The sequence below is a fragment of the Urocampus carinirostris genome, chromosome 1 (assembly GCF_059441175.1).
Source record: "Urocampus carinirostris isolate Australia breed hairy pipefish chromosome 1, RoL_Ucar_1.0, whole genome shotgun sequence".
Lineage (NCBI taxonomy): Eukaryota > Metazoa > Chordata > Actinopteri > Syngnathiformes > Syngnathidae > Urocampus > Urocampus carinirostris.
The window spans coordinates 30,977,460-31,003,016 of record NC_142349.1 but is presented as its reverse complement, the minus strand read 5'-3'; the positions used below and the strand labels follow the sequence as shown (position 1 = coordinate 31,003,016).

Here is a 25,557-nt window from a genome sequence, read left to right as displayed (position 1 = left end):
CCGATCCAAATTGTTCCTTGGACCATGAAGGACACTAACCCTTTAATTACCATCGGGTTGCCAGCGCCCCCCATTGACAAGTGCTATTTAAATTACTGTAACTTGCCGACCATTGGGCTAAAGGAAACACTTCAAACCGTTCCTGAAAAAGGAAAGGCAATTGGATCAAATCCAGCTACCAGCCTTCTTGTGCGGAGTTTGCATGTTCTCCCTGTTCATGCATGGGTTTCCTCCGGGCACTCCGGTTTCCTCCCACATTCCAGAACCATGCGTGTCAGGTTAATTTGTCGGTCCAAATTGTCCCTACGTGTGAATGAGCGAGTGAGTCTTCTGTCTTTGTGTGCCCTGCGACTGGCTGGCAACCAGTAGAGGGTGTCCCCTACCCACTGCCCGCGCATTGCCGAGATGGGCTCCAGCGCCCCCGCGACCCTTCTGAGGATAAGCGGTGCAGATAATGTATAGATCAACATTGTTGTCTTTTGGTGGGAAAACCAGGTTTGTTGGGGAAAGCAGAGTCTTAGGACAATTCAGTTTCTTACCTTATTGTCTCAACAGAAAATTGCTAGGAGCTTTTTATTTTACCAATAAGTCAAAGCATTTCTCCAAATGGGTCCAGATGTGCTTTTTATCTTCCGTCACAAGCTTATTACCTGAAGTGATCAGCTAAGAATACTTTCTGAAGATCTATTATCGTAAAATATGACAGGCGTTTGTCTTCCATGTTCAAAAAAGATACAACTCATTAGCATCTGCACTGCTTAAAGATGACTTAACCCTTAAATGGCTCACAATAACAGCCAAAGAAACAGGTAGAATAAGTGTTATATGAGAAAGTGACCGTCTCCTCTTTCGTTCCACCAAGGTTTTTTAGATTATCGTAACAGAATAAATCGAAGAAATACAATAAGAACAAGTGGCACTGTTTCAGTACTTTTTTTGACAGGCTCCGCTGGCAGAAAAACAAGCTATCCCATGAACTCGTATACATTGTGTGTGGGTGTTTGTGTGTCTGTTTCAGTCTGTGAAAAAACAAAAGAAAAAGAAAAGGCTGGATGGAGAGAAAAAAATATAACCAATAATGCTCATTTTCTATTAGGAACCTCAAATCGACTTCTGAATGGGGAAAGTGGCATATGCTGTAAAGCAGTCTGCTATGTATGCTCAGATCCGCCACTCAATCAAATTGCTTTGGGTGCTTGGCTGGCATTTTTTTGGGGGGGGTGTTTACAGTTTGGTCTGTGGGTTTTCATCATAAAGTGACTCAACGGTATAAGCAGATTGTTTAATGAGCTTTCATATCCAGGATTCCTTAAAGACGTACAACCAAAACAGGGTCTGTTGGAGTGGCACCATGATAGTAAACTGTAGCTATAACCCTGCTCTATTTATCCTGAACCAAACCAGGAACCCAATATGTCATTTCGGGTTTTCATGTAGTACGATTTTAAAATATACAGAAAAGATTACGATGGTCTGTATTTTATCTCCGAGCCAGATGCACTCTTAAAAAAAGCCATAACTGGCTCGCGAGTCATACATTTCTGACTTTTGTGCTAAATATGTGATAAGGGTAAAAGTTGTTTTTTACCTCATTTGGAACTTCTTCAACAGTACGTGTCTGTGCATGCTGTCACACTTCTGCCGGCGCCTCAAGTAGACTCTGGACACACTCACTGGATTAACCTTGCAGTGCCGAGCCCATTTGCTGCATACTGAAGTTCGATAGCCATTGTGCACACACATGACTCCACATTCATAATGCCAGTGCAAAGATGTATGAACATGCACACACACAACAGAGGGCTAATACCTGCCAATATGGCCTTCGCGTAAACACTACACCTGGTTCTAGGTGGCTTAATTTGTCAAGATGGTGGAAAGTGGTCTTATCATGGAGAAACAACGGAACAACATGCAGTGTCAAACAGACAACGAGATTTAGGCGGCTGATAAACCTGGACCAGAGGGGCCGGAAATATGAAGGTGTTCTGTTTATGATTCCAAAGACATGAATTATTGCTCAATCTCAGGTTTTTCATTCCGTCTCTCTTTTTCTGGATCCGCCGTATGGAGATGACGTTTTCAGTCCAATGCTTTCCAGCCGGCGCATGAGACAGGGACCCAAGTGAGCCTCACGGTGGGAATAAAGACCCTATTTTTGATCTCCTCCTAACATTTCAGATTTGGGGAAATTCCATTCAGCTGTTGACTTTGATCCTTTCATCTGATCCGAGATGCGGAGAAGGCGGGGCGAAATTTGTGCTCACAGTGACATTAAATCACATTATGCAATGGGAGACGGCGTTGTAATAATAATTTTGTTTAAACGTGGGCTTGGGGGGGCCTGGAGCGCTAGAACTGCCGTTAATGTGCAAGTGCACACAGCACAGCAAAAAGTACAAAAAAGCAATTAGCGACACCAAATGACTGGCCAATACCAGGACACATTTCATGCATGAGTACTTAGAACACTATCGATTTTAGTATCGACCGGCGCCCAAGTAGCCGGATGATCGTGAACTGAAAGCATGTACGGCTGACCATTAAGATGCCAAGTACAGTATTATGTCAATGTAACATGAACATACTATTGACCATTAATTTCTTATAATCTAAAGATAATTTCTACAGTGGGATATACAGGATTGGTCTGTCTTGGGGAAATTACATAAAATATCGAGCAAAGCAATTACTGATACAGAGTTTTGATATCATTCTTGAAACCCACCTTACTATAAGGTTGTGATGGTTTGTATTAAGCCGAAAATAAGTTTGTATTTAATTATATTTCTTGTGAAGAGTGTCAAAATCATTTTTACTGCAGGCCACATCCGGCTAATGGGTGTCTGCAAAGGGCCGGATGTAAGTTCTAAACGTCACTACAGACACTCCCCTACTTACAACCATTCCAGTTAAGAAAAACGGTAGATACGAACATTTTTTTCGGGATGTCAAAAAATACTTGGACATTGCTGTAAGTTAGATTTTGTATTATGTATCCTGTATTTTTCTGAGTACGGGATATTACTGTAGTGCTTCTTTCTGCTGCTACCGGAGTGTGGCGCTGTGAGAGCTCATCCAGCTTCCACCCTGAGGAAGAAATCCGGCTTCTTCCTAGTTCATGTGTAAATACACTGTACTGTATCTCCAGCCCGCTATGAACTTGGAGATTTTTATTGTTTAACATCATGTGCATCCATTCATCACGGTTGGTGTAAAATGTAAAGAAGAGGCGAGCCGGTTCCTTTGAAACGAAAGTGGAATAAGAAAGCATGAAGTGGTTGACAAAATGGTTGGATCGCTTTTTTTCGGGCCACTTTCCACCACGTAGCAGGAAGTCGCCTAACTCTTCTTCCAAAAGTAAGGTAAACATAACTATATTTATCTTTAAAGAGTATTTTTCTTTTTTTTTTTTTTTTTTTTTTTTTAATTCTTCAGTATAAAACAATACAGGTTACACCAGCTCGGTAGCTTAGATAATAATAATAATAATAATAATAATTTCCTTGTATTGTCATTCTGTGTAACAATGTACACAGAACGAAATGTCGATTGCACCTGACCCGTTGTAGCGAGCCGATGCAGCCGCAGCCAACAGAGGGCTCCGCCGACCACTTTTTAAGTCTTAGGAATGACTCGGCCGGGGCGCGAACCACCGACCTCCCAGTCTCAAAGCGGGCGCCTTACCATCTAGGCTACTGAGCTGGTATGGGAGGGCGCCCACTCCAAGACTGGAAGGTCGCTGGTTCAAGCCTCGGCCGAGTCATACCTAACACAAAATTGGTACCCATTGCCTCCCTGCTTGGCACTCGGCATTAAGGGTTGGAATTGGGAGGGTTTGGTCACCTAATGACTCCCAAGACAGCAGTTGGGTCTAAAATGGCGGCGCCCTGTTTGGCTGTGGCTGCATCGGCTCGCTACAGTTTTACTGTACGGGTCAGGTGTATCGACATTTCGTTCTGTGTGCATGGTTACAAAGAATGACAATAATAGTAAATTAGATTCTTCTATTCTTCTATTCTACTTATACAAGCCTTAAGCATACTTATATGAACCTTAAACATAAATTCCATACAAACTATAGCACTGAAGAAACTTACGAACAAATTCCACTTACAAACGATCATCCGGAGCGTAGCTCTTCATAATTAGGGCAGCGTCTGTACTAATGTAAAATAACTAAATGTAAGACCTATTCAAGTCATAAACATTACAGTTGCATTGAAGAAATATACTTGCTTACATATACGATTAACTATAAAAGAAAATCTTACTGGACATTTGAGATAATTTCTTAATTCCACTTGTTGGAAATTACTGTGGAAACACTGTAGTTTACTGGCGCTAAGCCCTTAGTTTGCGGATATCAAATTCGAAAGGCATTGTGGGATATGTAGTTTGTGTGGAAGCAGTCTTGAATAATATCGAACCTTGTTGCTCAGACAAGCCCTGGATTGCCAAATCAAACGACGTGGCGGACCATGAGTTTGAGTTGTACTGTTACCAATTTTCAGTATTGGTATCGATGACTAATGAGAAGTAAAGTACTGGCATCAGTCCCCCATAAAGTGGTATGAAACAAGTCAAATATAAATCACCCAGACCCTCTACGCCTAGTATCAGTAAAGGTTACTTATGTCAAAGTCAAAACTCAAAGGCCGCATCCGTCCCGTAGGAAGGTTTTCTATTTCCCTTAAGAATCGTATTGATTGTATCATACACTTGGAATCCTATTTTTTTACCGTACTTAACTTATCTGTAAAGAATGTGTTTATTGGTTAATACATGTTTCTTTATTTGCTCTCAATCCAGTTCTATTTTACAAATATTTACGTTAAGTGGATGATAAAACTAGTTTTGTTTTTTTTCCTGTGTTGTAAATTTGGCCCACTTTTGATTAAATAGTAACTTTTAGCTACTTATGGTGGCTGAATAATGGCGGCTTCTTTCATTTTATCAAGGAATTTTGTCTTATGCCTGTTGAAAATGTGAAATATCAGGCAAAGGCATAACAATTTTTGATTTATCATCTTGGAATAAATTTGTTTCTTTTTTTGTAGGTCGAATCAGCTCCATCATAAATGCATCCTTTTTAAAATGTTCATCAATCAGTCCGGCCTTCGGCTTATAGCTACATGTTTTCATTTGGCTCTCCATTCATTGGCTTTGACACTTTTGGTATGGATGAAAATAGAATGTTGATTAAAAAAAGGTCAGACATCCTCTTATTTGTTTTGAAATGATAAATGATTCATCATGTCAGTGTTTACAAAGTGACCCCATCCCCATAACAATCCATCAACAACAAAATAATAGAACCATTTCAAGGGGGAGATACAATAACTAGCACACTGACATAAAAATGCCACTAGAGTCAACAGGAAAGCTAACAGGCTAACAGGCTTATGTTATCGGTATTAAGAAAGTACTTAAATCGGATCGATCCTACTATCCTGGGATTTATACTTCTTGCAATTTTGTCAAAGTACCACTTATCTATGAAGATAGCGCAGTCCTACTATCTCTCTCTGCTATCACCTTTGGCCATTCTCTAAGTTTATGCCTATTTGTGTGACTGACAGACACACTTTTGGCACCTCTCCCTACCTGACTTGCTGCTACATACTGCCTGCTAGCAGAACAAAGGGCCAAATCTATGCGTACACTCCTTATCAGAAGCTAAATATGACAGAGTACAGCGCCGTGTGGACTTTTGTTTCAACTACAGAAAATGCCAGGTGTCATTTGTGTGGTAAATTGGTCCACTACTGTGGGAAATTTATGTAAACACATGAGAAAAGTTCACTCTACAGAGAGAAACAAGTTACAACCAAAAATGTAAAGATATTACTGTTCTTAAACAAAACATCTACCGTAAATTCCGGACTATAAACCGCTTCTTTTTTCCCAAATGTTCAGCCCTGCGGCTTATTCAGTGAAGCGGCTAATTTATGGAATTTTTCTAACGGCCACCAGCGGCGCAGGAGTTTAAAAGATAATATTAGGACCAGTAGAATACGTGCACCCTGAAAGACTGCAATCTCTAAATTTTGGCATATATATTTTAGCCTCAAAATGACTGTCAACTGACCTGAAAACAAAGATTGCTCAGATATTCCATATGTGTGTTTCCCTTGGGAGAAACATAGTGAGGAAATAGAAATCCTGAGACACAACTCGAGTTAACACCCAATGTGGATAGAAAAATCTCCGATAAGCAGAGTTTTAGGACAGTGAAAACCCACAGACCAGCTCCGAACATCTACGACATGATCTTGCTGCAGTTGGTGTCACTGAGAATCATTAAACCATTAAACACACTTTAAGGTACATATGCATTTATTGTATGGGAGATTAGTGCAGCGGAAGACTTTTTTTGCAACAAAACGAGTCCATTTGGGTATACTCAAATATGTTTGACAGACAAAAAATACAGCACTCCAAGACAAACACTTGCTACCCACAGAACAGTTTGGTGGTTCCATCATGCTGTGTGTAGGGCTATGCGGCCAGTGCAGGGAAGCACAATCGAGGTAGGATCAGTACGTAGAAAAAATTGGTCAAGTATCAGTAATGAAGTTGAAATTGCACTGAGGTTGGATACTTTAAAACGACAACAACCTTAAACGCCGCTCAAATTATACAAAGGCATTCATGCAGTACAACGATCTGAGTGGCTATCCCAGTCTCCAGACTCAAATATTATTGAATAGCTCTTGTGTGATTTAAAGCAGGCTGTGCGTGCTATAAAACCATCAAACCTGACTGACCTGGAGATGTTTTATAAAGAAGAATGGTCAAAAGTACCTTTTAAAAGCTATAGGAAGCGTTTACTTCTGCCAAAAGAAAATATACTAAATACTGATCGAATTTTCCTGTTGTTGTGCACAAAAATTTGCACCTGCTTATTTTTGTTGAATTAATTGTTGCAAACGTTCTGTAAATCCTACAAACTACATTTCACTTTTCAAATATCACTATGTCTGCTCAATTTAACTGAAATTGCTGATTCATAATCCATCCATTATCTGCACTGCTTATCCTCAGTAGGGTTGCAGGGGTGCTGGAGCCCATCCAATGAATTTTCTGAATTTTTCTTTTTAGTTTATCTCTCTCACAGTGGACATGCACCTATGATGAAAATTTCAGAGCCCCTCATTATTTCTAAGTAAGAGAAATAGCAAAATAGCAGGGTGTTCAAATACATATTTTCTGCACTGTAAATCTGAATAAGAACATGAAGTTAATTTACAAAGTCCTTCGGTATTAAGTCAGACGCGAAACGTTCAGGACCTGAAAATACAAGGCAGAACTTTACCAGGTTTCGTGATTATTATTATTGGATATCGGCAGAGAGAACATGCTTAACAGAACGCAAGACCAAAAGACATCCATTTGTTGGTAATTATGAGGTCTCAAGATCAATTGATGATGTCAAATCATATGCAATAAACAATAAATCATCAAAAGCAGGATCTTCCCTCTCGGTTCTTTGATGTAACTCAGGAACATCGAATTGGAAAAGGCAAAATGGAGTGGTTTTGCAAGACGCATTTAACAAAGTGAAATGCGTTGTCATTAGAGCACATCAAACAAACACAAGTAAGATATTGTGAGCTATTGAACTAGCAAGTTGTATTTGGGGATGAAATATTTCCTACTATGTCCTTCTCACAATTTGTATCACGCAACGGCATTATTTATAAAGGCGTTATTTCCAACACTGGATATAAGATTGCACTAACCTGGACAAAATTGATCATTAGCAGTTTAAAGAGGCTTTAGCTCTCCCCGATAATAAATATGAAATCTAATGACGAAATTTCTAAATTCAGGTAAATATTTTCATAGAAAAATAAAAAGCAAAATAATACGTTTGAATCTTTAAATATTCCTTTGCTGTTGATCTTAATCAACTTTCTTATTTGTAAATAAATACGTATATTTGTATGTTGTGTGTGTGTTTCAAAACAAACTGGTCCCCTTATGAATAAATAGGCGATGAAACCACTAAATGCAAACAGGAAAATTTGTTTTGGCTTATGTTACCTTTTTTTCCTCAGTTATAGCAAAAGTATCATATTGAAGACTCTCTATCGGCATATACAGAAATAAAAACATCAATTAGCCATTTTTCTCCGCCAACCTATACAAATGTTTTCAAACCAATGCGGCCTGACAATAAAAAAGTTTACCCACCCCTTAGATCATGGGTCTCCAACATGGTGCCCACATGCACCAGTGTGCCCCCTCAGGACAGTTGAAGTGTCCTTGGACCTGTTCTAAAAAAATAGATTAACTTTTTAACCTTATTTGTGGTTATTAACCTGGTAATAACATTGTAATAACAAATTCAAATAAAGAAATTCCAGTTCTTGGGTTTCATGGACAAAAAAAAATCTATTCAAGTTTTGATAATTCTTTTTAAGCAAGTAATTTGTCGAATAAAATTAGAATCTGTTTAAGTATTAAACACATTTATGTTTTTTGAGGGTTTTATAAGGCGAATGAGCAAATAATGTGCTTTTTATTCCGCTAATCTTTTTAGCTTGTAGCCAGCTATCTTCCAATCTTTTTTAGCGATTTAAGATAGAATGGAATAGAATAGAATAGAATAGAATAGAATAGAATAGAATATACCTTTATTATTATTATTAAAAAAATGGGTTGACCATATTGTGACAACAAAATTGGACATGGCTCTCCAGTTACACATTTAGACTGTAAAGATAAAAGATTAAACAAAAAGATAAAGAGATAAAAATAATTTGGATATATATGAACACAAACTAGTTACACAAGAAAGTGTTAGCATGTATTTAGCAAGCTATCTAACAAGCATTTTACACTTGTTGTCTGCTATCTAAATAGAATGTTACCTTTTTTGCTAGTTATCAAGCTAGATTCTGCCCTCCTTTCTAGCTAGCCATCTAGCTTTCTTTAACTTTCTATCATGCTATTTAGCTTTTTACTTGTTTATCTTCCGAGCTAACTAACAAATGACCCATTTTGCTATTCAGCATGTTATCTAGCTAACATTTGATCGTTTTTACTAGTTATCAAGCTAAATTTGGTCGTCCTTTGTTGCTTGCGATCTAGCTTTGTTATTAGCTCTCTATCTAGCTGTTTAAATGACTTTTTACTCTTATAGCCAAACTATCTAGTTCCCTTGTAGTTTTTTACCTGCTAACGTTTCTAGCTAACTATCAACTTACCTTTGTAGCGATTTAGCAAGCCATCTAGCTAAGTTGCTATTTTAAAATTCTTATCAAAGTGCCAAAGTGCCTACATGGTAGAAAGTGGGCAAAAAAAAAGCGATTCAACCATTTTGTCAACCACATCAAGCTTTCTTATTCCACTTTTGTTTCAAAAGAAACGGCTCGCGCCAGTTACTTAAAAAAACTAGCTCGCCGCTTGGAAAAAGTTTGTCCGCCCCTGAGATGGACCTCTATTGCTCGAGAAGGAGCTTTTGAATCTCAAGTAGCCACAAGAGAGCGTTTTTGTTTGAAGCATCTACAGTGAAGGTTTATGATCTCACTGCAGGTATCGTGTCTCTCATCTCTCTGGCCGTGCTCTCCTACGAGCGCTACTGCACCATGATGACCCCCGCCGAGGCCGACTCCTCCAACTACTGTAAGATCTGCCTGGGCATACTCCTTTCTTGGGTTTATTCCCTCATCTGGACTGTCCCGCCGCTTTTTGGCTGGAGCAACTACGGTCCAGAAGGTCCTGGGACCACCTGCTCTGTGAACTGGAAAGCCAAGACAGCCAATAACATTTCTTACATCATTTGTCTGTTTATCTTCTGCCTCATTGTGCCATTGTCCGTGATTGTCTTCTGCTATGGGAAGCTCCTCTGCGCCATCAAACAGGTGAGTCCTGTTAGGAATTATATATTAAAATGTACCGTTTACCAAATTGGTCGAATGAGTTATCTGACTCCATTAACCAAACACAACCTACATTCACCTAACAATGTGCGCCTGTTTCCTGATGGAAAAAATAAGACAAGAGACCGGCATTTCCACACGCGGGCAGATTTAATTTCTTAAACAATGTAACTAAGTGAACTACATCGAATATGGTATAATTAGCCGAATTATTGTCGCTCGAGTCTCTGTCAAGCCTCCTCTCTCGATCTTCTTGCTTCTTCTCTCGGCCCACGTTTTTCTGCAAGCTGGTGTGCCGGCTCCACCCCCTCGCCTCATTGTCTGGAAAAACTCAAAACAATGCCTGCCGTCCTTCGTCAGAGTCCTGTTATCAAAATTCAGCAGCCAAAACATTCCGCATTTGGAACAGCGTGACCTGAAGCCCACTCAGTGAAAAGCTTTATTTCACTCAATAAATGTAACTTGTATTCAATCGTATAAAATCTTTTGTAGTCAAATGTATGAAATCCTTCAGTCCAAACAGGGCAGGGTCAAAACTCCGATGTGATTAAATTGAGATGTTTCCAAATTGATAGTTACCAAAAAAAGCTCATATTGGATAAACAAAATTGGAGTTTCATACATAAAAACACAACATTTATTACGTATGCAATCTTTTGAGCTGAGTCTCTTGTTTATTTTACAATGCCAAGATCCACTTGAGTGATTTTATTGGCTGATATTGTTCATTCATGAAAGCCATAACCACAGCAGTTGTAAAACTTTGCTGAATAAGATTGTTCTAACAAAATAACCACCGGTGGTTGCTCGACCCAGACTTTATTCTTAACTTATTAGTTACTTTTAATATCATGACATACTTTAACTATAATCAAATACTGTGGCAATTATAATATAACTGTATTGTTAATCCTGGGTACAGGGGTGTCAGTCACATTTGAGCTCAGGCCACATGGTAGGAAAAAAAACTCTCCGGGAGACCGGCCCAGTACATTAAAGAGAAAGAAAGAGTGAGTGAGGGAAAAAGAGAGGGGGGGGTGGTTGGGTCAGAAAGGGAGAAAGAAAGACAGAGAAAAGGAGAGAGGGACAACATAAAAAAGAGTAACAAAGAGAGAGTAAAATAAAGTACAAGAGAGAGAATGAGAGAGAGAGAACTAAAGAAAGCAAAAGAGACAGAGAGTGATACAGAGAAAGTGGGAAAGAGAGAAGGAAAGAGAGAAAAAGATAATCAGCGAAAAAAAAGGAAAATAGACAAAAAGGAAGTGAGAGAACACGAGAGACAAAGAAAGAAACAAAATAAAGGAGAGAAAAATAGAAAGAGTACACACGAGAGAGAGAAAACAAAAAGAGAAATAGAAAGCAGAGACTGAGAAAGAATGAGTGAGAATAAGAGAGACAAAGATGAAGAAAAAGAAAGAGAAAGAGAAAAATAAAAAAAAGGAGAAAGACAGACAGAAAGAGAGAGACAAACAGTTGAAAAGAGAGGGAGCAATTGGTACAAAAAGAGAGAGGGATAGAGAGAGGGGGGGAAGGAGGGAGAGAGTGATAGAGAAAATGTTTGAGAGGAAGACTGTCACGGTTGCCATGGCGCCCAATTGGCCCCGCCCATGGACACCAACTGAAACGCGTTGACCGATTGCTCCCTGACTACTTAAACGCTGTCTTGTGAGTCACCTGGTGTCGGAGCGTCTGCGAAACTCCTGCTAAACTCAAACTTGTGATACGTCAAGCCATGTGAATCCCTGTTTTGCCTGCATTTTTTGCTCTTGTTTTGCAAAGCCCTGTGAATCTCCGTTTTTGCCTGTGTTGTGCTCCTGTTTTGTTCTCGCCCCGATCTGTTTGATTTTGACCACTTCCTCGTTCCGATCAATCTACTTCGCGACCAACGATCCCGGGAACGAGTGTGCGCTCATTCCTCTTCTCCCCAATAAACTGTGAGTAACGTTACGCGATTGGGTCCTGTTTCCTATTTCCTGATCTGGTTCGTGACAAAGACAGAAAACAAGAATAATGATGAATGAAATAAAGGAGAGAAACAAAGAGAAAGAGACACAGAGAGAATAGAACAAGATAGAAAGAAAGTAACAAGAGAGAGGGAGAAGAGAAAAAAGAGTGATACAAGCAAGAAAGAACAAAAAAGAGAGTAAGAGAGGGAGAGAGATAGAGGAGGAGAGAGAAAGGGAGAATAAGAGAGAACAAGTGAGAGAAGTAAGAGAGGGACAGAGATAGAAAATAAAGAGAAACACAGAGACAAAAAGAGAGAAGAAAAAGAGACAGAGTTTGAGAGAAAGCCGTACAGCTACAGTGTCCTTGTGCTTGGGTTCGGACTTTGGCGACATAAAATAGACATATTTAAAAGTGCTGCATGTTTGACACCCCTGTCCTATTACATTAAGGCAATGCTGCTATTACCATGTAGTAAAAGCAATGTCACAATTAAAAAAAGAAAACTCATTAATTCATTTAACTAACTCGCATGTTTTTAAAGCTTGGGAGGTACAATTTTGGGGTAGAACACAGTGACAGAAGAAAACACTTCCTCCCTTAGCTATAAACGTTTTCATGAAATTATTCAGGTGACAGTGTGTCATATTCGACCAACAGATGTCGTTGTACTGTATAGTGCAATTGAAAAATGAGGGCTAAAAAGCACAAGGAAAAACGTCAACTATGGAGTCTCAAAGGGACCTTTTTTCTGACTTTCCCCCCTGCCTTTTGTAAAGAAGTTAAAGAGAAAACAGACAGAATCTAGAAAAAAGATGAAAAATGTAAAAGAAGAAAAGTTAAAAGAATAAATCAAAGAAGAAAAAATAAGGAACAAAGAAAGTAGGAAAAATGAGGCACAAGAAAGCAAAAGTGCGGAAAACAGAAGAAATAAAAGGAAAAAAATAGGAAAGGGAAGAAAAAGGAGAATAAAAGTAGCTCAGGAGGTAGAGCGCTCGTCTTGGGATCAAGAAAATCCTAGTTCGAATCCCGGCTCGTCCGTGTTGCATGTCGAAGTGTCCTTGGGTAAGACATTGAACCCCTAATACCCCTAATAATAAGCAGGTTAGCGTCTTACCTGGCTGCAATACAAGGCCGCTATTGAGAAACGTGAAGCACACTGTAAAGCGCTTTGGGAAGTCATTGACTTGAAAAGCGCTATATAAATGCAGATCATTTCAATATAGAAAAGGAAAAGGGAAAACTAACGAAAGTGGAGGAAAAAAGAAGTAAACAAAATTAAAAAAAGAAGACAAGTGAAAAGTAGAAAGAATAAATTGAATAAGAAAAAAGAAATAACAAAGAAAGTGGAAAAAAGAGACAAAAAAGTAAAAGGAAATAAAAAGGAGAAATCTAGGGGAAAAAGAGAAACCATAAAGAAAAAAGGATGAGAAAAGAAAAAAACAAATAAAAGAAAAATAAGAAAGCAGAAAAGAGAGAGAAAAACTAAAACAAATAAAGGAAGAAAAATAAGCAAAATAGGCAAAAAATTAAGAACAGCTAAGAAAAATGAAAAAAAAAACACATAGCAGCAAGATGCAGAACAATCATGTCAGCGCCCTTCAAATGTCAAATAAACGCCAATTTCTCAACCTGCAACTATTTAAAAAGTGCATATGTCGATGAAAGTTTTTGTATTTTTGCTTATTTTTCATATCCGAATGTTGTTTTTCTTTAATAAATGACTTTGAAATCATAGACTGTCCATTTAGGAACAAATTGACCATGACGGTCACCTATAAAGTGCAATCAGACGCCAACGTCGGCACTGGAGCAAAATGCGAGGGGACATCATGTGAGGTAGCTCCGCCTTTCTCCAGGGAATAAGACTCCCACTCACAGAGTGCACTGTTTGCCACAAGTCCCAGAGCAAATTTTGCCGGATTAGAAGCTGGTGCGTCCGTCAGCATCCCGTCCTGCCGGATAAACAAGCATGTTTGTTTGCATCAGCACGTTCGTGTCTTATCTCAGGAAAGTGAGGGGCAGTCCAAGAGCTGATATCGACTCCTCAAAGTGCTGAGAAGAATCACAATCGATCTAATAACAACTTTATTGATTATAAATGTTAACGCGGTGTCAGTTCCAGAGTTTAAAGGCCATTAGAGGGATTTATTCGCGCCTTTGAAGATAGACGATTTGATGTTATTGGGTGCTTATTCGATATCATCTCATAGTTTACGTTGCATATTTTCGGGACATTAGGTATCACCAGAGTTTGAACAGCACCTGGTCAACAACGCAAAGTAAGCTAAATATAAAAATATACACCGTGTGTGGTGTTAGGTAATAAATATTACAAATGTACCGTTTACCAAATTGTTCGAATGAATGGCAAGGCTCTCTGGCTGCTTGTTGAGCTGACACTTGGTCAGGATCGGCCAGGATTTTCGTCCATTTCTTCTTGTTAGGATATTCCCTGGCTGGCCAAATTCAGAGTTCCCCTGCAAAATGACATGTGTAAAGGGTCTGCATTTATATAGCGCTTTTCAAGTCAATGAAGACCTCCCAAAGGGCTTTACAATGTGCTTCACACTTACCCATCCACACACACACTCACACACTCACACACTCACACCCCAGTAGAAGAAAATGAAATGTTTTTATTCACATTTCCATGTAAGTTGGAGGAAAAAATTACAGACATAGGCAGGGACAAAATCGCCCCCCTTTTTCAGCCAGAGAGTTTTACTCCCGAAGCCGGCCCACCTAGCTATGGAGGAGAAATCTAAATGAATGGAACAGATGCGAGCTCATATGATGCATTTTTATTGGGGAAAAAATGTGTTTACATGTTGATAAGTTAACAGAAGACACTTTACCGTTTTAGTTTGAAATACATTTATATAAAGATTCTGACATAGATGAAAACACATTTACCTTCGAAAAATATTGGTCATTTGAAATCCAAATTGCATTTGCCTACCCAAAAGATTGTTAGGTTTTACGCTAAACTCCTATGAAGTAACTTTACCGAGCACATTTTAAGTCAGCTACATAAAGCATGAAAATCCTCCTGGTCTCTGAAACTTTGAAGATGACAATGTCATTGTCTATAGACTTGAGAATTTCCTTTTTACTGCACAGCAGTATAAAGACAGTGAGCTTCGTAGCCAAGTTTTTGCTCATTTTAAAGCAGAGAATCTCTGCTCTCATGCAACCTGAGTACAGGAAAGGCTTAACAGGAACTTATATGCCGGCCCAATGACATGGTAGGCATCTGTGAGGAGGTTATATTGTGAGAGGACCTGCTTTTTCTTTTGTTTTCATTTCTTCTTTCTTTTCTTTTTTCTTTTTTTGTTTCTATTTCCCCTAGGTTTTTTCTCATTTTCTTCCTAGAATTTTCCCTTGTATTTCTCATTTTTTCTGCTTTTCCGTTTATTTATTTATTCTCGTCTTTTACTTATTTTACTTTATTTAGAATAGTTTCTTATTTTTTCTCTCTTTTTGCCTTTGTTTTATTTTTTTTTCATCTGTTGTTTCTTTTTTCCTTTTTTAGGTTTATTTGTCCCCCAAAAGTAATTTTGCGCATAATGTTACATAATAATTTTAAATATATGGATACAGGCAACAAAAACAATATGAAAGGGCTTTTGGGACCAGAAAGAGCCGGTTCTCGAAAAAAGATGGAATTCTCAACAGTACGAGGTAAAGACAGTTACCTGCTAAATTCTGTTAACACATAGCGCAGCAAACAACTGGGGAAACACAGATGACAGGCAAAAAGTGCAAGATGAGTGAAATGAGTGAAAACAGTCTTTCTTTTAATGCGTTTATTTTTCTTTTCCTGGCTTTTTCGGCTTGAAATGGCACCTTTCTGCCTTCCATTATACCTGCGTGTGTGTGTGTTCTGCATTTATACAGCCCTTTTCAAGTAAATGAAGACCTCTCAAAGCGCTTTACAATGTGCTTCACACCTTCCATTTGACACACTAACTAACTGATAGCAGCGTCAGCTATGCAAGGCAACTACCTGCTCATTCGGAGGCATTAGGGATTCAGTGTCTTGTCTAAGGACACTTCGACATAAACACCACACCATCTGGATTCCAAGGAGCAGGGATTTTCAGCCACCCTTGGCCCCCACCTCGTCGGTTCTTGTATTTTTCTGTCTGGCGGCTTGGCCTCAAAAACAACTAAAACAGCACTTTTCAACTTATTTGCAATACAGCTTTGAATTATTAAAACAGTTAGCATAGCACTACATGTCTTTACAACATTATAAAATCCTTCATTATGAATATCATTATTACAATTAATATTTAGCATATTTATGTGCTGAGAGTGTGGCATGTAATTCTCTATCTCATGGCAGAGGGCTCTGATTTGGTGCATTTTCGCTGTTCTGTGTTAATGTTACCACTACAGAAAAGAAGAGTAGTGAGCCAAACCAACTGAAAATTTGTGAGTCGAAAATTCCTCCAGATGGTAAAACTCACCTCATCTGCTACAATGTTGGTTGCGCTGAATGTGGCCGAATAGCTGACTAGAGAATGAAGGCACGAGTAAAGTTAGATAGTGCAAGAGACATATACATACGCAAATGATATTTTTCCACCTTGAAATGAGACGGTCCTTTGGGAGATATCCCGTTATTCCCGATTAATCGCGCCGGCATTGAAGATAGGGTCAAAATGACCTGTGAGGCAATTTGAATTGAAATCAAGGTCACCAAGTGACCAAATGTTACTCTGTTTTAGTTGTGTCTAAGATGAATCAGTAGCAGAAGTAAATAAAACAAATGTGTTGATCCCCACCTCGATTACTATGTCTAGAATCAGTCTCAGATCAGGATAAAATAAAAAAAAACTCTATTCATTGATATAAATGAAAATGCATCAAAAAATACCCTTTCCCGCGTTTTCCCCTTTAACTCAAGTCATGTTTATTTGTATCGCCCTTTATCACGAGGAGTCTCGAAGAGCTGCACAGATCACAGATGATTGCAAACCTATCCATCTACCCTGGTCATTTCGCTCGAGAGGGGTGACCGACAGCAAGACAAACACATGCACAAAAACAAAGAAAATAAAAAAAGGGAAAATGTAGCAAAAAACACACAAAAACTTTGGGACCATGGCCAACCCAAATACCCAAACACACAAATAAGTCAAGCACCTCAGCACCCGGGTTGGTCATGCTTTCGTCCCTCTAGATGAAAAGGTACACAAGAAAGCGGCCATGTCACTCGGGTCAGGGTGACACAACACACTCTTCTGTTCAACAGCAGGGCCCGACAGCTTTCACTGGTTTACCCCTGCCGCATCATACAGTTGCCCTGCCGATCTCTTAAAACGCGTCTAAACATTCCACCATCCTTTTACAACAGCTCTCCACTCATTCCTATCACTCAAAATAAAAGAAACAAAAGAAAACAAACAAAAGAAAAAAGGGGAAAAAGATGTAAAAGAAAAAAAAAAACCACAACATTTTTATATAACACATTTCACAGAAAAAACACAAGAAATACTATTAAAATATTTAGAAATTCTACAAAAAACGTCAAATTCAAATTCATTTGAACCTTTTTTTAAACTCAACAAATTTCAAGTCAGCAACACAGAATCATATTGACTAATCATAGATAAAAAAGGCGTTTAGGAGTGAACCAGCAGTGGATTCATTCTCTCTCAAGAGCCGGCTCATGGAGACATTTAGTTCACAAACAGTTTACGCAATATTACTACTGCTCTGTAAAATATAGGGCTCAAATATCAGCCCTCATTAGCCTTATTTAGTAAATACATCCGTCGAATGCTGTCATGATCTGAAAAGACGTGACGTAAACAACTTGGAGGAGAGCAGAAAGCCGCACTACTGGAAAGGGCATCAGGTTTGCGGGGGCCTGGCCCTGTTGGCGTTTCACAGGCAAAGTAACGCACTGCTTTTGACCGTCAGTAACGGTAACGGCATGGTAACCGCAGAAAAAATCATTAGTTGGATTACCCCGTTACTGAAAAAAAACAAAACTATTTTATTTTATAACGGCACTGCTCATCATATCTTACACAAAGTGACATTGGATGATATCATTTGGGACATATTAGAGGGAACTAAACGCAGAAAGTTGAAATCCCTTATCTAATAACGGGGCACTCGGCTGAACAGTTTGCATGGGGGAGATTGAGATTCGAGTTCGGGCTTGAGAGCTGTGTGTACAGGTAAAGGTCGATGAGCAAAAACAATTTGGAGGAGAGTGTGTCTTTTTGTATCCACCTTACATGCAAAAAGAGAAGAAATACAACAATCCCTTTTAATATCGTAGTTTCGCTATTTCGTGGAATTTCATTCTGCATTCTGATTGTCTAAACAGTCGGGACCTGTCCCTTCTCCTCTTGTGTCTGCCTGAGCGTCAATGACACTGCGGTTGTCTATCTATCTATCTATCTATCTATCTATCTATCTATCTATCTATCTATCTATCTATCTATCTATCTATCTATCTATCTATCTATCTATCTATCTATCTATCTATCTATCTATCTATCTATCTATCTATCTATCTATCTATCTATCTATCTATCTATCTATCTATCTATCTATCTATCTATCTATCTATCTATCTATCTATCTATCTATCTATCTATCTATCTATCCTTATCATATCCCTTCAAGAGGGGTGACCGACAGCAAGACAAACCACATACAATAACAAAGAAAAGAAAAAAGGGGAAAAAAATAGCAAAATATAAACACATACAAACATTTTTGGACCATGGCTGACCCAAAAGCCCAAACACCCAAACAACAGCGGTTGAACCCGTACAAAAAACAGCTTGACGACCTTCGGTAAGCATGCACAAATCCTATTTTACTTTAAGTTTCTCTAAAAGCCTTCATGTCAACAAAACACTGAATGGCGGGAGCTTAAAGGCAGAGGAAGATGCTTTCTATCGCCAACAAAGTAATAGTTTCACGCCCTGCTAAACTTGCTCCAGAGCCAAACACGGGTCTTTGGCACTCCCTAGCCCTTATTCAAACATGTTTGATAATGGAAAAATATATGGTTTCTGTTTTAGGACAACAGAAGACAAATATTCCTAACGTTTTACAATAAATTTGGATGGATACAGTATGTGTTACCATCCTGTTAGGAAATAAATATATTAAAAATGTACCGTTTACCAAATTGATCGAATTAGTTATCTGACTCCATTAACCAAACACAACCTGCATTCTCCTAACAATGCACACTTGTTTCTTGATGGGAAAAGATGGGCAAGAATAGCCGACATTTTCACACAGGGGCAGATTTAATTTTTAAATAATTTAGCTAAGTGAACTCCATCGAATATGTGGCCGAATTAGTCGAATTTGTGTCGCTCGAGTCTCTGTCAAGCCTCCTCTCTCTATCTTCTGCCTTTCTCTCGACCCACGTCTCTTCCGCAAGCTGGTGTGCCTGCTCCTTCCATGGGCGTACCAATGAAAGCCCCCACGTGGGGTCCACCCCCTCGGTTCGATGTCTGGAGAAACTCAAAACCACACTGAGCGTTCATCAAAACAATGCCTGACGTCCTTCGTCAGAGTTCTGTTATCAAAATTCCCCAGCCAAAACATTCCGCATTTGGAACGGCGTGACCTGAAGCCCACTCTGTGAAAATCTCCATTGCACTTGATAAATGTAACTTGTATTTAATCGTATAAAATCCTTTATAGTTAAATGTATAAAATCCCTCATTCCTTATAAGGTTTATATTTCTTTGCGCCTACAGACTTTTATATCGTCCAATATGATGACCATTTCACCAATTTGGGTTGACATCCACAAAATAAATGCAGTTTCCCATGATATTAACATGATGGCGACAAAATATCATGTGAAGTAATGGGGATCGTGTCCCTAGTACAGTTGTGTGAAAAAGCGTCATGATTACTTTTTAATTGCAAGTTTGATAGTACAGAAGTTAGTATTTTTTTTAATTGTGAAGAACAGACCCTGTATTTGTTTCACAAATCCGTGTGCCTGTACATTGGGTTTGTTCCTTGGTTTTAACATTAAACAAAGAAATTGAGTATTTTAAAAACAAATAAATACATGAAAGTTTCCTCTTTGCGTGTTTTGAATAGAACCCAAGTGGGTCAATATTGAGAATTGGAGAAATGAATGACTTCTACATTGTTACACTGATCCATATTTTTAAATGTTCATGTGTAAACATAACAGTGTTAGTGTTCCCATTCCCCCATTTGCCATATCGCCAAAGGTCAAGTGAAATAACGTGTAGCCATACTGATATTTCTCACATTAAGGCCCCTTGCTGAAGGGCCAATTTGAGCTCTCGTTCTGAATGACCTTTTCTCAGTATTCACTGCTGCTTAATTGTAGCTCGAACTACTAAGGGTCTTAGATTCCCTCCTGCTCCATGGAATTCGGCTTCTCAAACTGCAAGAGAGTGCAGGGGGTTACTTGCAACTAGGGGAGGGGAGGGGAGAGTTGATACTGGTATCAATTCAATTCGACTAAATACTGGATAGTATCGATCGGTGCCAAACTGATACTGGTACTTTTTTCCCTGGAAATCTCATGATCGTTAAATTTGAATCCCTCCCTTTTGCGTTGCTTCATAATTAAGATAAAAATAGCCTAAGTTATTACAATGCGAACATTAAGAGTATAGAAAAATATATTAATATTTGTATTTTTCCAGAACAATAGTCAAGAGAGTCCAACTCAGAAATTGGCAATGTAACAAAAATAAATACCTGTATATAACAAGGTCAACATGACGCCTGTAATACCTTCCATTTCACAATATTTTGTAAACAATATGATGTGCAAACTTTAAAAAGGACAGTGTGTGATATTTAGTGCCTCCTAGTGGTACAAAAAAACTTTATTCAGTAAAAAAACTGATTTTAATACATTTTAACTACAGATTATTATACCAATGTTAATTTTCATAAACAAAAATCATGGGCCGAGAAATTTGTATTCATTTTACATATTGTTATCCGTACTCACAGCCATGTTTGTCTTCTGTTTTTCTGCTATGGCACTGGTTTTCATTCGCATTCGACAACAGTGCTATTTAGTGGTCAAATATTACACACTGGGGATTCAACAGAGAGCAGTACATTACGTTACATTACATTACTTGACACAACCAACATTAATATAATGATAGTTAAACTGGGAAGACAGTACCGGGCTTAAGTTAATAGTATCGATCCAAACCATGTACTTGCTTAGTATGTATAATTTCGATATTTGGACTGATATGCCCACCATTACTGGCAACCCAAAAGATCTGTGTCTTAATTCTGGTTTAGGTCTTAAGGCACCTGCTTGGCTCAAAATTGAGGCGTATGAGTTTGACTTGAGACACTTTGTCCTGCTATTAAACATCTTCCATGTCCTATGTCATTGGCTCAGCCTCTGACCTCAGCTCATTATTTACAAACCTGAAACAAAGACTCTAGCTATAATGCTGCCACATTAACCGACATATTTGGTGTGTAGAGTGAATTAAACAAAAATGTAGTGTCTGCCGATATAACACCAAGTTAATCCACCAAAGGAGGACCAGGACCACAAGAGACGTGTTATCGAAGTTTTTGTCTTTGGATGGTGAAAACAGTAATAATACAATCCAGTGCATTAAAAACATGTGCCAATACTTTTGTGAAAATAAAATGCATACACTTTGCATCTCAGTGAACCAATATGTATTGTATTTGTTAAAACATTAAAAAAATGTGTTTAGCCTCTTATGACATTGCTTTGTTAATCCTTTAATATAGATGGACGTGCAACCTTTAAGCACAGGTGGTTGTACATTTAGTTGAGTAAGTTTTGGGACATTTTGTACTTTTAAAAGTATTTTTAAAACACACCACTTTTTACTTTTACTTGAGTAGATTTGTGAAAAAGAAACTGTTTTCTTAGGCTACATCGAATCCGTGAATTAAATCCCCCCAATCCACGTACGCATTTGTCTAAGACTTCATTTCTTTTATCAAGATTTGACCAATGAACCAGACAACCACCACGCGGCAATATCAAGGACCACATTTTTGTGCTACCTTCAAGTGGATATCCATATGGCTCACTCAGAAACGTGATATCGGTACCCAAGATTTAACCGTATGTACTTTCAAAAATTTACCCTTTCTTTACTTCCACATATTGGTCTTACGGTATAGGGTGGGCAATGAGTCCCAAAAGTAAAATGTTGAGATTTCGCCCCACCCAAAAAACCGATTAGTCTAGAGTCATCTATATGACACTGAGCTAAACCACCAAAGAAGGACTGTGACAACAGGGGACCTGTAAATAATTCTCCAGATGGGGAAAGTGGCAGAAATACAATGCATTGAGAGCATCAGCATTGCATTATATCTTAAACACAGTTACTTATTTATGAAAGGAAAACTGTTGCTGTAAGGGCAACCCAATTACAATTTTATTTTATTTTTCCAAAGCTAAAAAAATAAAATAAAGAAAATATTTTTTTATTTAAGAAAAATAATAACATTATTTATAATAAGAGTTCAAATGATTTCTTGAAAAACATAACATGACAAACTACTATTAAAAACACGTTTTCTAACATCCCGTGAAAACAGTTTAAAAATTAACATTTTAAGGTACAATTTTATTCAAATATTATCATTCAGGGTTTGTAAAAAAATATTTCTGTTAACTCTCCCTAACCTCTACCAAGTGCTTAGTAAATATCATAACCACATCTAATCAATCTTCTGCCATTTTGAGAAGCTCATAATTAGTTAAACTCTTTAATTCATTCACTTGAGTCACATTTGAGCGCTTTAAAGTCAGGTTATCAGATTTTTTGAAAACAATTAAGTAAATATAATACAAGAAAAAGACACTCAAAATGAAAATATATGTTTGTTTTATACATTTCAGAAAAAAACCTGTTTTGTAACAGTGAGCATTGTGTAAAAAAGTTAAAACAATAACTGATTTTATATAGTTTTGATCTTTTTCCCATCCACATTAAAGTACTTAATAACTGTTGAAAACGTGTCCAGATTCAGGAAAATTTTATAATTAGCACCAACTCCTAAATACCTTCCGTCAATTTCACAATATAGAGCACTTCAATTTTTAAAATGACAAACTAACCAAATGAATCTGATTTGTTGTATCTGTATGACTGAACCAACTTTTTTTCATTACTTTGCGTCGCAGCCAGAAGCACAATAAACGTTTGTCTTTAGTGTATCTTTGTTGTAAAAACTTTGATTTTCTTTCTTCTCACATGCCACAGACACGCTTTAAAGTATAAAATATCAACTAACTACAGCATCCATCTGCAGTAATTATGAATGTTACTCAACGTGTCAAAATTTAACCCACTTTTTAAGATACCATCCTTGCTCATCAACATGAGCAAACATGCCATAGTGACACATATGGCTCTTTTTCTGAAGAAAATCCACAAGAGCTGAAAAAAGCTTGACATGTGAAACTGAAGATATTTTCACTTTTTTTTCAGCCGCATCTGTTGACACTAACATATCCACGATATCGGATACGGATACCATATGAGCTTTTTACGTAATTCAATGAATCCCATGGTATATATTCCAGACAAATGTGTACTTAAATGTTGAAAGCAGCTGAACAATATCGAGTCATTAAACATATGGAGCTTGTAATGCATTTGGCAGGACAATTTTTTAATCCATTTTTATGATTTGGCCTTGGGAAGCCGGTGAAGAAAGATCATGGATTCTGATCTTGTCCCTTGTATGTTTGTTGAATTTTGGGTGAGGAGAAAACTGGCAAATGAAGAGGCTGGAAATGAACTGCTACTCGAGAAGTTTTTATCGGCAGAATATATTTTGGAGACCATCGCAATACAAGTCTTCAATCTCTATGAGATTCTGAAGCGAGATTTTTTGAGGCGTTCTATAGGTCAACAAGAAACTGCAACTTCAGTTTTCTGCTTGTCTTTGTTTGTAGATTTTTGTGTTATCAGCCAATTCTTAAAGTTTCAGTTCCTTGTTTGCATTTTTGTCTCGTGGTTTCTTGACATCAGGCCAAACTTTGTTCCTTTGCTTAAAGTTCCTGACATTAGCCTGAACCTGTATCCTGCACTTAAAATATTCATTTATAAGTGCTGATAGACTTCATGTACAATAAGTCTACACCCCTTCCACACAGATCTGCAAACCTGTGGACTAAAGTATCTGGCCCATACATCCTTAAGATTTTTAGCAATTCACTCATGTGCTAAATTTCACCAACATCCTTCAGGCGATGTGACACAGTTAGAAATGGAGAGCAAAGGGGTTAGGGGAATGAAGACATCAAGAGAAAGTGTAACAGGCTGTGAGATGAAAGTGAAGGGTTAGGGCTGCCGGTTTGGGAATCCTATTCACACTGTTGAGCCCTAGTTTAATGAGGCCTGCATCAAATCTTTGAGCTTGATTCTTGACCATGGTGGGAAATTAATTTGCCACAAGAATGGTTTTAGCCCCAATACAGAGAGCATCCGACAACTCAAATGCCCTGCTATCACATCACCTGATGAAGGCACAGGTTATCTGAGTCCATTTAAAAGCAAATTATGCACAGGGATAAAAAATGTGACTACTCAGACGTCAAGTAAATTTATTTGGTCTTGCTGAGAGAGGACGTGGTCTTTGTCCATCTCTCTTAGACAAGTGCTCTTGTCATAAATGGAGTGTGATTCATGTGTCTGCATAAGGATGAATTATTCCTTAGCATGCTAACCCTTTTTAATACATCCACTCCATCCAAGGCATTGCGTTGCCTTGACTTTCAGTTGTCAGGATCCAATCATTTTGATATTTGCAGGAAGCCCCTGGTGGTAACGAGGAGTACACCGCATTCATGAATATAGGAAAACTCCCAAAAATATCGCCTCAGGCCTGATGGCATGAAACCTGCATGATTGCATACTGTATTTGGAAGTTAAAAAATAGCAAGGTATGCAACAATACCAATGTTACATTTAGCGTTCTTATCACACGCGGTGAAGTTCGTGTCTGGTAAGGCACATTCAGATTAACAGATAAACTAACCTATATTGTATTCCTTATTCCTTTGGCAGAGCAAAAAAGTAATGTATATAATGTAGCATAGAAAACATGTTTTGTTGTATTACCCTAACTTATAAATGAAGTCTATGTGCTGCTTCTTTTGAGTTAAAGCATCAAAAGTTAAGTAATAGTCCATTATGAAAAAGTCCATGCAATAAGAAAAAAATTACTAGATGGCTTAACTTTCTGTTGGCTTTCTAAAACAGGTACTATCTCTAATCCTATTTTTTCTGGATGAGGTGTGCACCAAATCAGAATCCTTGGTCTCACTCATCCCCTCTGCCAGGAGGCAGGACAATTGCACGCCTCACTCTGCATCTGTAGAAACTCACCACAGTATTACGTTACATTCTCGTTGCATTAATAAGAATTGTATAATATAATGTGAAAATTCACTGATCTTGAAAAAAAAAAACAAATTGTAAAATCAAATGAGAAAGCACTGTTTTGTTACTGTTACCATGTTATCTTACATTTTAACCTATACTCTAATTCCAAAATATACTACAGGACATACATGCCACTTCACAATTTCTGTCATTTACACACTGGGAAGTATAGAAGCTGCCTTGTCACTATTGAAAATATTCTGTAGGACAGTTGTAACCCTTATGCCACAGTTGTTCTCCGTTTTACCAGAAATGCCTCAAGA

At 38.1% G+C, this 25,557-nt stretch overlaps 1 protein-coding gene across 1 annotated transcript in view; it reads left to right on the top strand.

Annotated features, from left to right (window-relative positions):
* Positions 1-25,557, top strand: part of LOC148374290 (vertebrate ancient opsin-like) — a 78,664-nt gene that overhangs the window by 6,064 nt on the left and 47,043 nt on the right. Inside the window, exon 2 of the mRNA XM_088334895.1 lies at positions 9,544-9,872. Within this exon, the coding sequence (XP_088191021.1) occupies positions 9,544-9,872 (329 nt within the window). The remainder of the gene's footprint in view (positions 1-9,543; positions 9,873-25,557) is intronic.